We start from the raw sequence: 13,321 nt of genomic DNA, 5'->3' as shown, positions 1-13,321 counted from the left end.
AATGATTGACGTTCTAACAAAAGGCTTTTATTTTAAACGACGAACTGTATCTCCCTGGTTAGCTCTATTATCCCCCAAGGGGTTGCATGCTAAATATTTCTGTGTACACCAAATGCAGACATGAGCACAGATATTTTTTTTGGGGGGAGGGGGAGGAGGAGGGCAAATTTGGAATAGCGGAAACGATAGTAGGATTACTAAATGAAAAGCCAAAGAAATTACAGAAGACATATAACAGTATCAACGTTTGCCCACCACCCCAACCGCCCACCAGCACGTACGTAACTGTTGTAAAGTGTGAGGCCCGAACGTAAAACCTATCGCTAGCTCCAAGACACAGGGGATATGATCCGATGAATAGGAGGCAGTGCGAAAAGCCACGGTAGAAAGCGCAAAAAAAGTGTGCAGTTACGGTAGAGTATTCAACCCCTTGATGTTGTAACCCCCTGTATCTTTCATGATGTTTTAATCAAAGGATTTTAAATTTTTGACAGCATTTTATTGCGTAAAAATTTTTCGTAATCCCTGTTAGACCATATTATCCACGTTTTCAGGCTTTTGAATACATTATAAGGGAACAAAGGATAAGAGCAGCCCCAAACCTTGAAACAATTTTATTGATGAGGGTAGTTATGAGGAAGAAATCAAACTAGCCCAAAAATGGGGTGCCCCGCCTAATCTTATCGCTTGGGTGAAGTAGTCATTGAGGTTACAATAAAAAGGTTGGGACATCTAAAAAGGGGGATTTTTTGCATAAATTTTATTTTAGGCCTATATAGCCTAATACTCAAAAAGGAATTTAGAATTGAATCATGATCAACAAGCTAGTATACCATGAAATGGGCAAAGAATAATTGACTAAGATAGGTTAGGTTTAAATAACTAGGAGTTCAAACAAGGACTAACAAAACTTATATGCCACTCTTTTATTCTATTATATCCCGATGGACTAAATATCGGTATATATATATATATATATATATATATATATATATATATATATATATATATATATATATATATATATATATATATATATATCCCTCCACAGTTTTCTGACAGCTCACGTTAAATTCCATTTTTTTTTATTTTTACAGTCATATTAAGGCATTTTACCGCTCCCCCTAGATTATGGGGCCTAAAACCGTTACTGACTGTAGTATCAAGAAAATCCAGACATAAAAAACGAAAAATACACTAAATTCAAGATCATCATGGATATAAATAAAAAAAATTCTGAAGAGTCCTGTTACTTATCAAAACTTTATCAGCTTTCATCAAACTATTGAAAAAAATAATTGATTTGTAAAAAAAAATTAAACCGCTGACGGACAATAAAAAAATGCTACGTCCCTAACCCAGATTTTTCCATCTCTAACCTCCAGGTAATTTCTTTATTTTCTAACGGACTGGCAATTTCAAAATTTACCGAATTAAATAACATTCATCACGATCACTCCCATTCGTAACACAACGGATCATCTTCAACTTCATTATAAAACTTGACATTTTTCTGCTTTCTATAGAAATATAAAGGGGCAGATAAAAATTCTAGGGTTGACAGACAGCATTGACAAAGACTAGATTATTAATTAACGTATATTTATGTCCAGTTGAGAATAGAAAATTACCCGCTGGGTCCATTTCTAAGCCATTGAACGCATCTAAAAGTTTCCCAAATAATAGCTTCGAGCATGACCTTAGCTAAATTTTGGAAAATTCCCCGCTAATTCTAATCCTCTTTATAAAAAGGTAGGCGGAGGGGAATTCTAAGCCCCCCTCGTGGTGGACAATGATTAACGTATCTCAGTACATTAGCCTATTTCTATTGTAACATAGTTACATATGTGATCTCATGAATGACCGCTGGAAGAATATGGATAATATAAAATACAGGGAGGGGGCTATGGTACCTCCACTTCTAAAATATCATGGTATTGATGATATGTTCCATATATATTTGTCGCTCTTATCTTAACTGGCCCTCAACTATATTTGTCAACTGATGCGTAATATCTGCAAGCAGGCAGAAGCTATGGGAACGGTCCTAGAGGCGTCTCGAGTATTTAAACGTTCAAAAACTAAAAACGTTCAAAAATGTGAGTACAAAAATTTTCTGTAATTTCAGAAACCTAAAAATAATTCGTATCGACCAGAATGATCCAAAAAGGTTTTTTCTGCAAAAAACTGTCATTAGAAAACCATTTACGATACCTCCTTCCCTCCCTTAACTCCTTGAACAACTTGTAGACTGCGTGTACTAGTGTAATAAGTTAATTTGTTTGACATATTCGAATTTACAACACCTGGCCTCATAATCTAATAACGTATGCTCGTATTTCTATTTCCGCTAGTAAGAAAAATGATATTTATGTCCTCAGAGGGCTGTTCCGGGTGTCAGGCCTCAAGAGATAGGGGTGGTGGCCAGTCAATTTACGTAAATGTTCGTATTCCACGCCAATTTGAGTGACAGATATGAAGTTAAAAAAATATCGGGACTACTGTGACAATTGTTCAAATTAAAGAAGATAAAAAGTAAGGGGATACTGTACAGGATACTCAAAAGGGGATCTTTTAATAGCAAAACTGCTCTTTTTCCCACTTTCTAAACCGTCTGCCTGAACTGCATTTCTATCTGACAAGCTTGTAGGGCTGAAATTAGTCCATTTTAGATTATGATTTGAAAACTATCGTACCAGGAAAAAACGCATCCATGCAAACCTTTGGTGACGAATGGCATAATTTATACCCCTTCCCCCGAACATTTTTGAAGAACATTTATTTCTACCTATCTTGGCTTTTATATTTCTCTGTATTAATCGAATTAACAGTATATACACGAAATTTAAAACAGGGATCAACAAAATTTCCAAAATATAATTTATTTTTGTAACCCTTCAAGCCTAATTATCTATATTGAAGGCTCAGGGAGTTTGGATCTTAAATATTGTCATTTGCTAAGAGTGGCATAATTAGTTGTTTGCATAGATGTCCACACAGGAGTAACGCTCGCTTTTCATGGTCATTAAGCCATTAAATTTATTGTCGACTTAAGCCATTTCTGTTCATCTTGTCAAGCAATTTACAGAGCTGAAAAAATTCTAGTTCCTTCGGGCTACCGGGCAGTGTCCCCGCTAATTTTTCTACGCAATAGTAACATTCATATAAATTTTTATTTAGATTTTTCCTAAACACTAGCAACAATAATAGAAGAGACAATCTTATGTGAGCATAAGGACAATTAAAATTTCTCAATGAAGCAATTAACGAATGTTGGCTATCACAGCCGTTTTTTCAGTGTCAACAAAGAGCCATAGATTCTGCCACCGAAAGTTTTATTTGGCACATTTTTGCCGCAAAACAACCCTTCGCTTTGCGAGTATCTTTGGCTAGTTTTAAATTTCTTCGGTGCTTGTCAGTCATCCAGAACACACTCAAGTAGTGAAATTAGGTTAATCATAATGTGATGATTACCAAAATATGATAAAAATAAAATACTTCAGTGACAAAATAATAGAAATTACAACAAAGAATTATGGAAAGCAGGCCGCCCAGACCGCATTATATTAAATACCTAACCACCTCTATATATTAAATATTTAATAAAAATATACCTGCGTCATAGTTTTTTTTCACGAAAGAATAAGCTAATTATAACCGAATGCGAGAGAAAAACTGACTTACTCACATTCAAGAAAGCAAACTTCTTGATTGTGTTCTGGATAACAGACAAGTGCCATTTCTTCTACTAAACAGAACTATTCCAGAACATACAAGCACTCAAGGGGGAAGGACTAGGGGCAATAGCGGATCCAGGAATTTGGTTCGGGGGGGGGGGGTACTAATTTTCGACTCGGTTTTCGACTAATTTTTACTATGGTTTTACTAATTTTCGACTCGGTCAAAAATTTCGGGGGGGGGGGTTCAAACCTGTTAACCCCCCCCCCTCCTGGATACGGCCTTGACTAGGGGCCTCACTCCTTGTCCCAAAGCTAACAATTTCTTTTACAATCCTGTAAGATTTCCCCATATAGTTGATGTAAATATTGTATTTTTCTATTTTGACGAAATTCGCACCCTACCTCCAATCCATTCTACCTGCCGGAATGAAATTTATATGTACGCGTATGTTACAGGGGTTCTAACTTTAATCTTGAACAAATTTATCGTCGATGTGTTTCCACTGTATACACTATACTAATCATAAACTGTTCAGAGTCTGTTACTTGTCTGTCTTCTAGTCTTTAAATCATGCTTTTCATTATAAACAGACCTCTGAATAGCTGTGCCACCAACCATTCAAAAAGCTATTTACCCTTCTCTGAACAGAGAATAGAAAAAAAGCAGACGTCTCAACTTACAAAACGTCTTGCTTTGTTTATAAACATGCAAATTTTTTCAGAACCGGACTTGTGTTGACTGACAAAATAGATCATGTCAGTCTCTCGATTAATTTACGGACAGAATTAATCTTGGAGAAAAAGTTCCCATCCCCTGATTTGAGGTGGGGGGGGTAAACAATCCCAATGAAAAACGTAAATAAAGATCTATTTACAACATATATGCCACGTTAAATATTATAAGCATAACTATCTTTACGTAAAACTAACACGTATAAGATCTCCACTGCCAGGGCTCCACGGAGAGCTGCAGCAACTGTGACTCATGGGTCACATGCACCAATATCTCGTGGGTAATAAGTTTGTAGGCTCCCCTTTCACGTTTGCAGATACGTTCTGATTATTAAAGTTATTATTCGTAAAGGAGGCCCTAGACGGTCAATCACTTTAATCAAAAGTTTCTGTCAGTCAATTGACTCAAGCATGATTGACCGTCTAGGAGCCTGTTTGACGCTTGACTCAAGCACTGACGGTGATTGATAGAAATTTTGAATGACTTAATCATTTTGATCAAAAGCAGCATGTTACATTAGCTCTGGTTAAGATTGAAGGGTCGATTGAAGGTTGATTGGAGCACACGTCAATCGATTGACAGAAGCTTTTGATCAAAATGATTGACCGTTTAGGGCCTCCTTAAGGTCAACGTGTAATTAGAGAACTTCCGAAAGTTCTGTGTATACGAAGTAATCGTCAAACTCTGTATCTGTTTTGTTTTTGTTTTTATCTGTATTAATACTCTGTACAATGTACTGCGGTTAATAGGCATATCTTAGACGGTTCATTGTGTAAACTCTTTTATTAGTGTACGATTTATTTTCGCATATAGAAGAGTGCATCTCTTCTTGCTTACTTTTTATGGCATTAAATGTCTAAAGTATAATAAACACCGATATCAAAAATTCTAAAAGAAAATTAAAATCGGAACTTCGGTTTCGAAATCAGGATCCCCCGTATTATTTGCCACAAATTGATAAGAGTTACAGAAACTTGGCTCGGGTTATCGAAGAGATAATATGAAGTTCTATGAGCATTCCAAGTTATTTTATTTTTAAAACGTTGATCTTCGAATCCAGGGCATTTTATTAGCACAAAATGTAGGGAATCCACAAAATCAAACATTCAAATAGAGATAGTCACAGAAAAAATGTTATTTCTGGAAAGCAAAGGCAGCTCCAGTTCTTAGAAGATCTATCTAATCCATCTGGAAAAAAATCTACCTTGTCTAGAAAAAAACTTACCTCTATAAAAAGTGATGGAAATAAAAAAAATGGAGAAAAAAAATTGACGCGTTAGGACAACTTTGAAAATTATTTCTAAGTGAACGGAGCAATTTCGTATATAACAAAGTTCATACCATCTTGCGCACTTTTAATAGTTGCGCAATTTTAATCACTCGATTAAAATACAAGAGGGATCAAATCGAAAATTTCAGAAACAACCTAAAAAATTGGGAATTTGGCATTCGATATCGATTTTTTGTGAGTTATTTCCAAGAAATCTAGAAGAGATAAGAAATTTGCTCCCCTTTTCGGAAAGATAATTTAATTTTATGCAGGGGAACAACATAAAATTGTTCTGAAAAAGTTTTCTTTCCACGCTAGGATAATTCTGCTTTGACACCAAATACAACGTGAGGGAAAAACCGTTTTTTTTTTCAGGAAAACTACTAGAAATTTTACAAACTCAACTGGAACTTTGACTGCCCCGTTCCATGATTCCCATCCCAAGAAAAATTTCAACTTGCATCTTTTACCACTTCGGAGCTACAAAAAGCTGTTCACGAGAAAAAACAACTTCAAAAGCAGTGGTGTTGCTCTGCAGCAAATAGAATAGCAGCAAAACCGACTCAACTATGGTAATTCGTACCACCAAACCCCATACACAGGTGTGGGGTCTTGGTCTCCTTAAACTTTAAGAGATGCTTTACAATAGGTTATTGAAATATTATGTCAGATAAGAACAAAGATACCTGCAATTCTGGTTGGCCTCCTTCGTCTCTTATCAAAAGTAAGTGTGACTGTCCGTCTATCGAAACTTCTTTCTTGAAACGACCACCCTCCGGACTTTCCTCTTGCATGTACGTTCCAGTGAGGTAACGATGGACTAAAGCCGATTTCCCAGAAGACAGAGCTCCGACAATGCCTAATCGTAAGTCCGGAACGTTTCTTGCTAAAGTCCATTCTTGACTATTTACGAATGAATCTATAAGTAAGAAACAAATGATTATTAATGAATCTTCATGGTCCCGTTAATGAAGAAAGAAATTATGATCCATATTTAATCAGGGTGCGACAATCACAAGGATTTCATGTCAGGGAATTCGTATTTACACGGCCATCATCTAAAACGGAAACAAACTCCCTCCGAAAAAAGACAAAGATCCCTAAATACTTGACGGGCTTTTATGGAATTTTACTGAGTAGCAAGTGACCAAAATTTAATAAATTGGATTATTTTCTTGCTTACTAGTTGTGATTAAATGGGTAAAAAGGGGCAGAACCAAAAAATTCTGAACGGTTGCCGTATAGCATGTAAATATTGGTTAGCCTTTCAAAGATAAAAAGAGTTTTAGGCGATGTCAGTGAGTGTCATTAAAATGATTTATCCAGGGCGGATGAAGAAAGAAATAATGGCTGTAGTGATGGCTTGCTTTATCAATTAATGGTGAATACAATATAACTAGATACCATCTTCCAGTAATAGCCACATTAAAAAAATAAATTTTTTCCATCATTTCTGACACAACCTAGCAACTTCACACTGTAATTGCTCAAAAATCATTTGTTACAAGGGACGTGCTGTGATTCGGGACAGTCGATGGGACTTATTTTTGACAAATCCATATTTTAAAAATCTTGCAGCGGTCTGGAGAAAATGACTGGATCGGACTTATTTCGCAAATTGTATGCATTTTTCCAGTCGTAGCAAAGGAAAGACTGTATCAGCTTGATTTTTGAAGGGCATTGAACATTGCAGAGAACAGGTAATAACAATTTAAAAAAGACATGCTTTTGCGCCTTCATTAAGACCCTTAGTTCTCCCTCCGTCCTCCTCTCTCTCTCTCAGTTTTTATATACAATACCAAAAGTAGAACTTATAGCTTCAATATTAGCCTATTCTTGAAACAAGAAACTTCAACGAAGCAAATATAAGATGTGCTCTTTTTTATGGCAAAGGGACAAAGAAAAGCGCTTTTGAGGCAAATCCTAGCTCATTCAAACGGAGAAGCTGAAAAGTGATCCCATTCCTTTTGGTGAATTACCTTACAATTCCAGTAGAGTAAACACGAATACATGGAAAAAGGAGAACGATAATCCTTAACAGAGGAAAGAGATACACAAAAAGATAAGATTCAAATGAAGAGCAATGGGGGTAGATCTAGAGTTTCTATTCCTATACAGTTATTAAGCTTAATATGGCACAACTGTGATAAAGATTTAGACCTTGAATATCACACTGAGACTCTTTTCTTTACCGTAAGAAGAGATTAAGTTTTTTAGAACAGAGAACTACTACAGTAGAGGGCCCCTACTTTATCCAACATTTAGGGGGATTCGCCAATAAATGCACCTGTGGTACATGCCACATGCCACAATGCATCGTGGCTTTCTGAAACTCTTATGAAACATCAATGGGTAAATAGAGCAAGATTTAAGCATCAAGGACATATACAGGGGAAAGGTCTCGGGGTCAGACCCTACTTTCCCAAACAATCCAAAATTGTCTTGAATTTCTTGGCATTTTTTATTCAAATCACCAAATAAAATCATTTTTTTATTATTATGGAACTCTTCCCCAAATATATCTTATTATTAGGTCCCTGACAATAGGCTACGTATGTGCCTGTTATCAATTATTAATTGTTTGGATCGGTTGCCTAACTAATAACAAATTCAGAATAATTCTTTTCCAGTTAGCTTTTTGTGTTAACACTGATCGGAAACCAACGGGCTTTTTCATTTCCACTTGACTGAAAAGTGGAAAATATATATATATATATATATATATATATATATTATATATATATATATATATATATATATATATATATATATATATATATATATATATATATATATATATATATATATATATATATATATATATATATATATATATATATATATATATATATATATATATATATATATATATATATATATATATATATATATATATTTATATCAAGGAGGCACACTTGTGCCTCTTCAAAGAGGCGACCCACCACAATGTTAATCGATTTCCGGTCCTAGAGGTCGCAGAGAGACCGCGGTGATGACATTTTGTTGCCCAAGCTCAAACTAAGAAAAGTGCAAAATTTCATCCTCCTCCGACTTTGTCTTCATGGGGTAAACTGGGCCGGAAGTTTCGACCCTCCCACCGCAGCCCCCCTTTAACGTTGTCCGATTGGGCTGAAATTTAGAGGTTAAGCTTTCCTAGGGCCCGGGAGCTTATCCTCGAAATTTCAGCTCAATCCGATCACTGTTTTCCAAAAACCAGATATAGCCACTTAATGTTCATTTCTCTTTTTCTTTATTAGCCACGCCTACAGGCCACAGTTGGCAACGGATCCGGGTGAATGAGGACTCATTCGAAGCGGAATTCGACCTGTTAGGGCCTTTTGATATTTTCAGACCGAAAAAATTATCCTCCGAATTTAAATTTACGAAAAACCTCGTTTTCCTATAAGAGCCCATGTTAAATTTTCCCACCACAGCCTCCCTTTAGCGTTGTCCGATCGGGCTGAAATTTAGAAGATAAGTTTTCGTGGGGCCTGGAAGCTTATCCTCGAAATTTAAGCTAAATCCGATCACTCCTTCCCTGTTTTCCAAAAACCAAATATCAAGTTTTGTGGGGATTTGCTTGCGTCAAAAATAGATTCAACAGACTAAAAATACAAGAACAATTGTGTCTCTTTGGTACAGTGGTCGATACTCCTGACTGTCAGGCGGAAGACCTGGGTTTGATTCCACGTCAGAGGAAATTTTTTATATACTGAATTTTAGGTTTAAAAAAGAAACTCAGTTTCTTTTTTTAATCATTTGAAAAAAAAACTACGTTTTTTAAAGAGTTAAAGAGGCTGAGTTACAAGGTTGAACCTTAGAATGTATCGGGATTACGAGGCACAGTTTGGGGACTTTTAAAGAGGCCGAGTCAATCTTTTGACCCGTAAAATGTTCAGGGATTAGGTGGTGCAGATGGGGGCTGTCACCCCCCAAACCCCCGCTTCCGTATATGAAAGGGACTGTGCCCTCCACAATGCCTTACTCTTTAAGCTAAAGTTTTACTTTCTCACAACAGTAGTAATCAATGTTATACTTTGCCTAGACTATGTTCCATCCTGTGTATTTGTCCCACTTTACGTTCCATGGCACCTTTCCAGTGCATGTACCTATGGATCTGGTTTGGTGGGTATAATCTATTCCATGACACCTTTCCAGTGCATGCACCTATGGATCTGGTTTGGTGGGTATAATCACGTTTTGGAACTAGGAGCGAGATTGTCTGATGCAATCTGACAGGTTTCGTTTCACGAGTTTATTAATAGAACGACTAATGTTTTTGAAAAGGGTAATTACTTCTAAGTTCAATAACCAAATTGAACTTCCGATGGTTAAGAAAGTGTAACGGGTAATTAAAGTAGAAGGAATGGGACGCTATAGCTAGAATGGTTTTAAGTTGAAAATTGTGACGTAAAAATAACTCTATTTGCGAATTTTTTGCGAAAAGGTATTTGTGTAAAGGTATTGCGTTGGTTAAGAAAGCGTAACTGGTAATTAAAGTATGATGAATGGGATGCTATAGTTAGAATGGTTTTTAGATGAAAATTGTAACGTAAAAATAACTCTATTTGCAATTTTTTTGCGAAAAGGTATTTGCATAAAGGTATTACGTTAGTTGAGAATGCCTCACGGGTAATTAAATAATGAGAAATGGGATGCTTGCATCAACAATACAAAGAATAAGCTCAGATACTTAATAGATTTGACGCCTACAAGAGACATTGGTAAAAGGTATTCAATAGCTTAATTGAAAAGTAACGATAGAATGACATTGTGACTTGGCCTCGCTTTACCTATCCAATGTGTGTCTGTAGAATACACAAGTAACGTTTGAAAAGTATTGTCAAGTTAAAAAGAAAGGGCTGACGTGTTCTGAGTGGGCTTGCTTGCATGGAGGGTTGAGTTGCACGAAGGTTCAGTTAAAGGGGGTACAGTTACACGGGGGTTTAGTTAAAGTGGGTTGAGTTGCACGAGGGTTCAGTTAAAGGGGGTATACTTACACAGGGGTTTAGTTAAATTGGGTGGAGTTGCACGAGGGTTCAGTAGCACGAGGGTTCAGTAACATGGGGATTCAGTCGTACAGGGTTTCGGTTATACAGGGGTTCAGTTACATGGAGGGTTCAGTTGCACGAGGGGGGATTTGCGAATTGGAGGAGATGGGATGATAGTGTACTGTATAATACACAAGTGATGTTTTGGAGAGTATTGTCAATTTAAAATAGTTTAGAAATAAAAAAAAATTAACAAGAAATGGCTTAAAAGTGTTTTGAGGGAGATGGGATTGCATGGAGGGTTGAGTTGCACGAGGGTTCAGTTAAAGGGGGTACAGGTGCACGGGGGTTTAGTTAAATTGGGTTGAGTTGCACGGGAGTTCAGTAGCAGGAGAGTTGAGTAGCACGGGGGTTCAGTTGTACAGGGTATCGGTTATACAGGGGTTCAGTTACATGGAGGGTTCAGTTGCACGAGGGTTCAGTTAAAGGGGGTATAGTTACACGGGGGTTTAGTTAAATTGGGTCGAGTTGCACGAGGGTTCAGTAGCAGCTCTATTTTGACTACTTTATATGAAGTGAGGGGGGTGGGGGCAAGTATTCAGTTAAAATAAAGCTAGTAAGGGGGACATTAAGTTGTGAGGGAGAAGTAAAAATGTTACTTATTTAATACACCGGTAAACATTTGACTTGAAATGCTTACCAAAGAGTATTTATATTCTTATCACTTTTCGTTCCCCCAATTTTTCAAAGAGGGTGTTTACAACTAAGGGGGAAACTGGCCCGACCAAAGAGTATTTATATTCTTATCACTTTTCGTTCCCCAATTTTTCAAAGCTATTGTTTAAAACTAAGGGAAAACTGGTCCAATCAAAGAGTATTTATATTCTTGTCATTTTTCGTTACCCAAATTTTTCAAAGTGGGGTTTTACAACTAAGAGGAATGTCAGAAGGATTTATTAGCGAAGTTATAGTGGAGGGCGAGTTGCTAGTGAAAAACCCGTGTGGATGAGTTGAAATAAAAATTTTAATGAGAAATGACTGAAAAGTGTTTTGGGTGATATGGGTTGATTGGCAGAAGGATATATTAGCGAAGTTATAGTGGAGGGCGAGTTGCTAGCGAAAAACCCCTGTGGATGAGTTGAAATAATTTTTTTTTAACAAGAACTGACTGAAAAGTGTTTGATTGGCCGAAGGATATATTAGCGAAGTTATAGTGGACGGTGAGTTGCTAGCGAAGAACCCGTGTGGCTGATTTGAAAAAAAAATTTTTTTTTAACAAGAAATGACTGAAAAGTGTTTTGGGGGAGATGGGTTGATTGCCAGAAGGATGTATTAGCGTAGTTATAGTGGAGGGCGAGTTGCTAGCGAAAACCCCGTGTGGATGAGTTGAAATAAAAAAATTTAACAAGAAATGACTGAAAAGTGTTTTGTGGAGATGGGTTGATTGGCAGAAGGATGTATTAGCGAAGTTAAAGTGTAGGGCGAGTTTCTAACGAATAATCTCCGCTAATAAGGGTTTTTGACCGTAAACTCTAGTTTTATTTAAGAAAATTATGGAAAATACAATTCGTTGGTTCATAGGTGAAACTTAAGTCCAGGTATGGATCGAAAAATAAACTATTTCTGTAGAATCTGAGCTAAAAAGGGTTTTTGACCATAAACTCTAGTTTCCTGTAAGAAAATTATGGAAAATACAATTCTCTCGTTCAAATGTGAAACTTAGGTCCATTCTCTGGTTCAAATGTGGAAAAACCCGTGTGAATGAGTTGAAATAGAAATTTTTTAACAAGAAATGACTGAAAAGTGTTTTGGGGGAGATGGGTTGATTGGCAGAAGGATGTATTAGCGTAGTTATAGTGGAGGACGAGTTGCTAGCGAAAACCCCGTGTGGGTGAGTTGAAATAAAAATTTTTTACAAGAAATGGCTGAAAAGTGTTTTTGGGGAGATGGTTTGATTGTCAGAAGGATGTATTAGCGAAGTTATAGTGGAGTGCAAGTTGCTAGCGAAAAATCTAAGCTAATAAGGGTTTTTGACCGTAAACTCTAGTTTTTTGTAAGAAAATTATGGAAAATACAATTCGTTGGTTCATAGGTGAAACTTAATTCCAGGTATGGATCGACAAATAAACTATTTCTGTAGAATCTGAGCTAATAAGGGTTTTTGACCATAAACTCTAGTTTCCTAGTCCAGGTATGGATCGAAAAATAAACTATTTCTGTAGAATCTGAGCTAATAAGGGTTTTTGACCATAAACTCTAGTTTCCGTTAAGAAAATTATGGAAAATACAATTTTCTCGTTCAGATGTGAAACTTAGGTACATTCTCTTGTTTAAATGTGAAACTTAAGTCCTAGTTTTGGATATTCATAATAATGAGAACTTATGATTCTAATTCAATATTTGTTTTCCATAAAAACAAACTATTTTTTTTTAACTTCGAAATTACTGAACTTTTTTTTTGTGCGTATCTTAAAATGACAAAATATGCTTACGGCTCAACCAATTGTACTCTGTGATTGGTCAGAGACACAAGGTGGCTTTCCCACTGATATTCTATGTCTGGATTTCGACACTACCTAGTCTATTGCATGCATTAAATCAGCATTTTTTACGCAGTAGAACGATAAACACATAAGTCATATCTTTT

General features: G+C 36.3%; 1 protein-coding gene across 3 annotated transcripts in view; it reads right to left on the bottom strand.

Annotated features, from left to right (window-relative positions):
- The window catches only part of CenG1A (Centaurin gamma 1A), a 273,686-nt gene that overhangs the window by 157,728 nt on the left and 102,637 nt on the right, over positions 1–13,321 (bottom strand). For all 3 annotated transcript variants that reach the window (XM_089107130.1, XM_089107128.1, XM_089107129.1), the window contains exon 3: positions 6,370–6,602. In XM_089107130.1, coding sequence (XP_088963256.1) covers positions 6,370–6,602 — 233 coding nt within the window. The remainder of the gene's footprint in view (positions 1–6,369; positions 6,603–13,321) is intronic.

This window comes from Artemia sp. Qi Xiang Cuo, chromosome 21, assembly GCF_049724085.1.
Source record: "Artemia sp. Qi Xiang Cuo chromosome 21, ASM4972408v1, whole genome shotgun sequence".
Lineage (NCBI taxonomy): Eukaryota > Metazoa > Arthropoda > Branchiopoda > Anostraca > Artemiidae > Artemia > Artemia sp. Qi Xiang Cuo.
The sequence above is the reverse complement of the archived record's forward strand: the minus strand, read 5'-3'. Positions and strand labels throughout refer to the sequence as shown.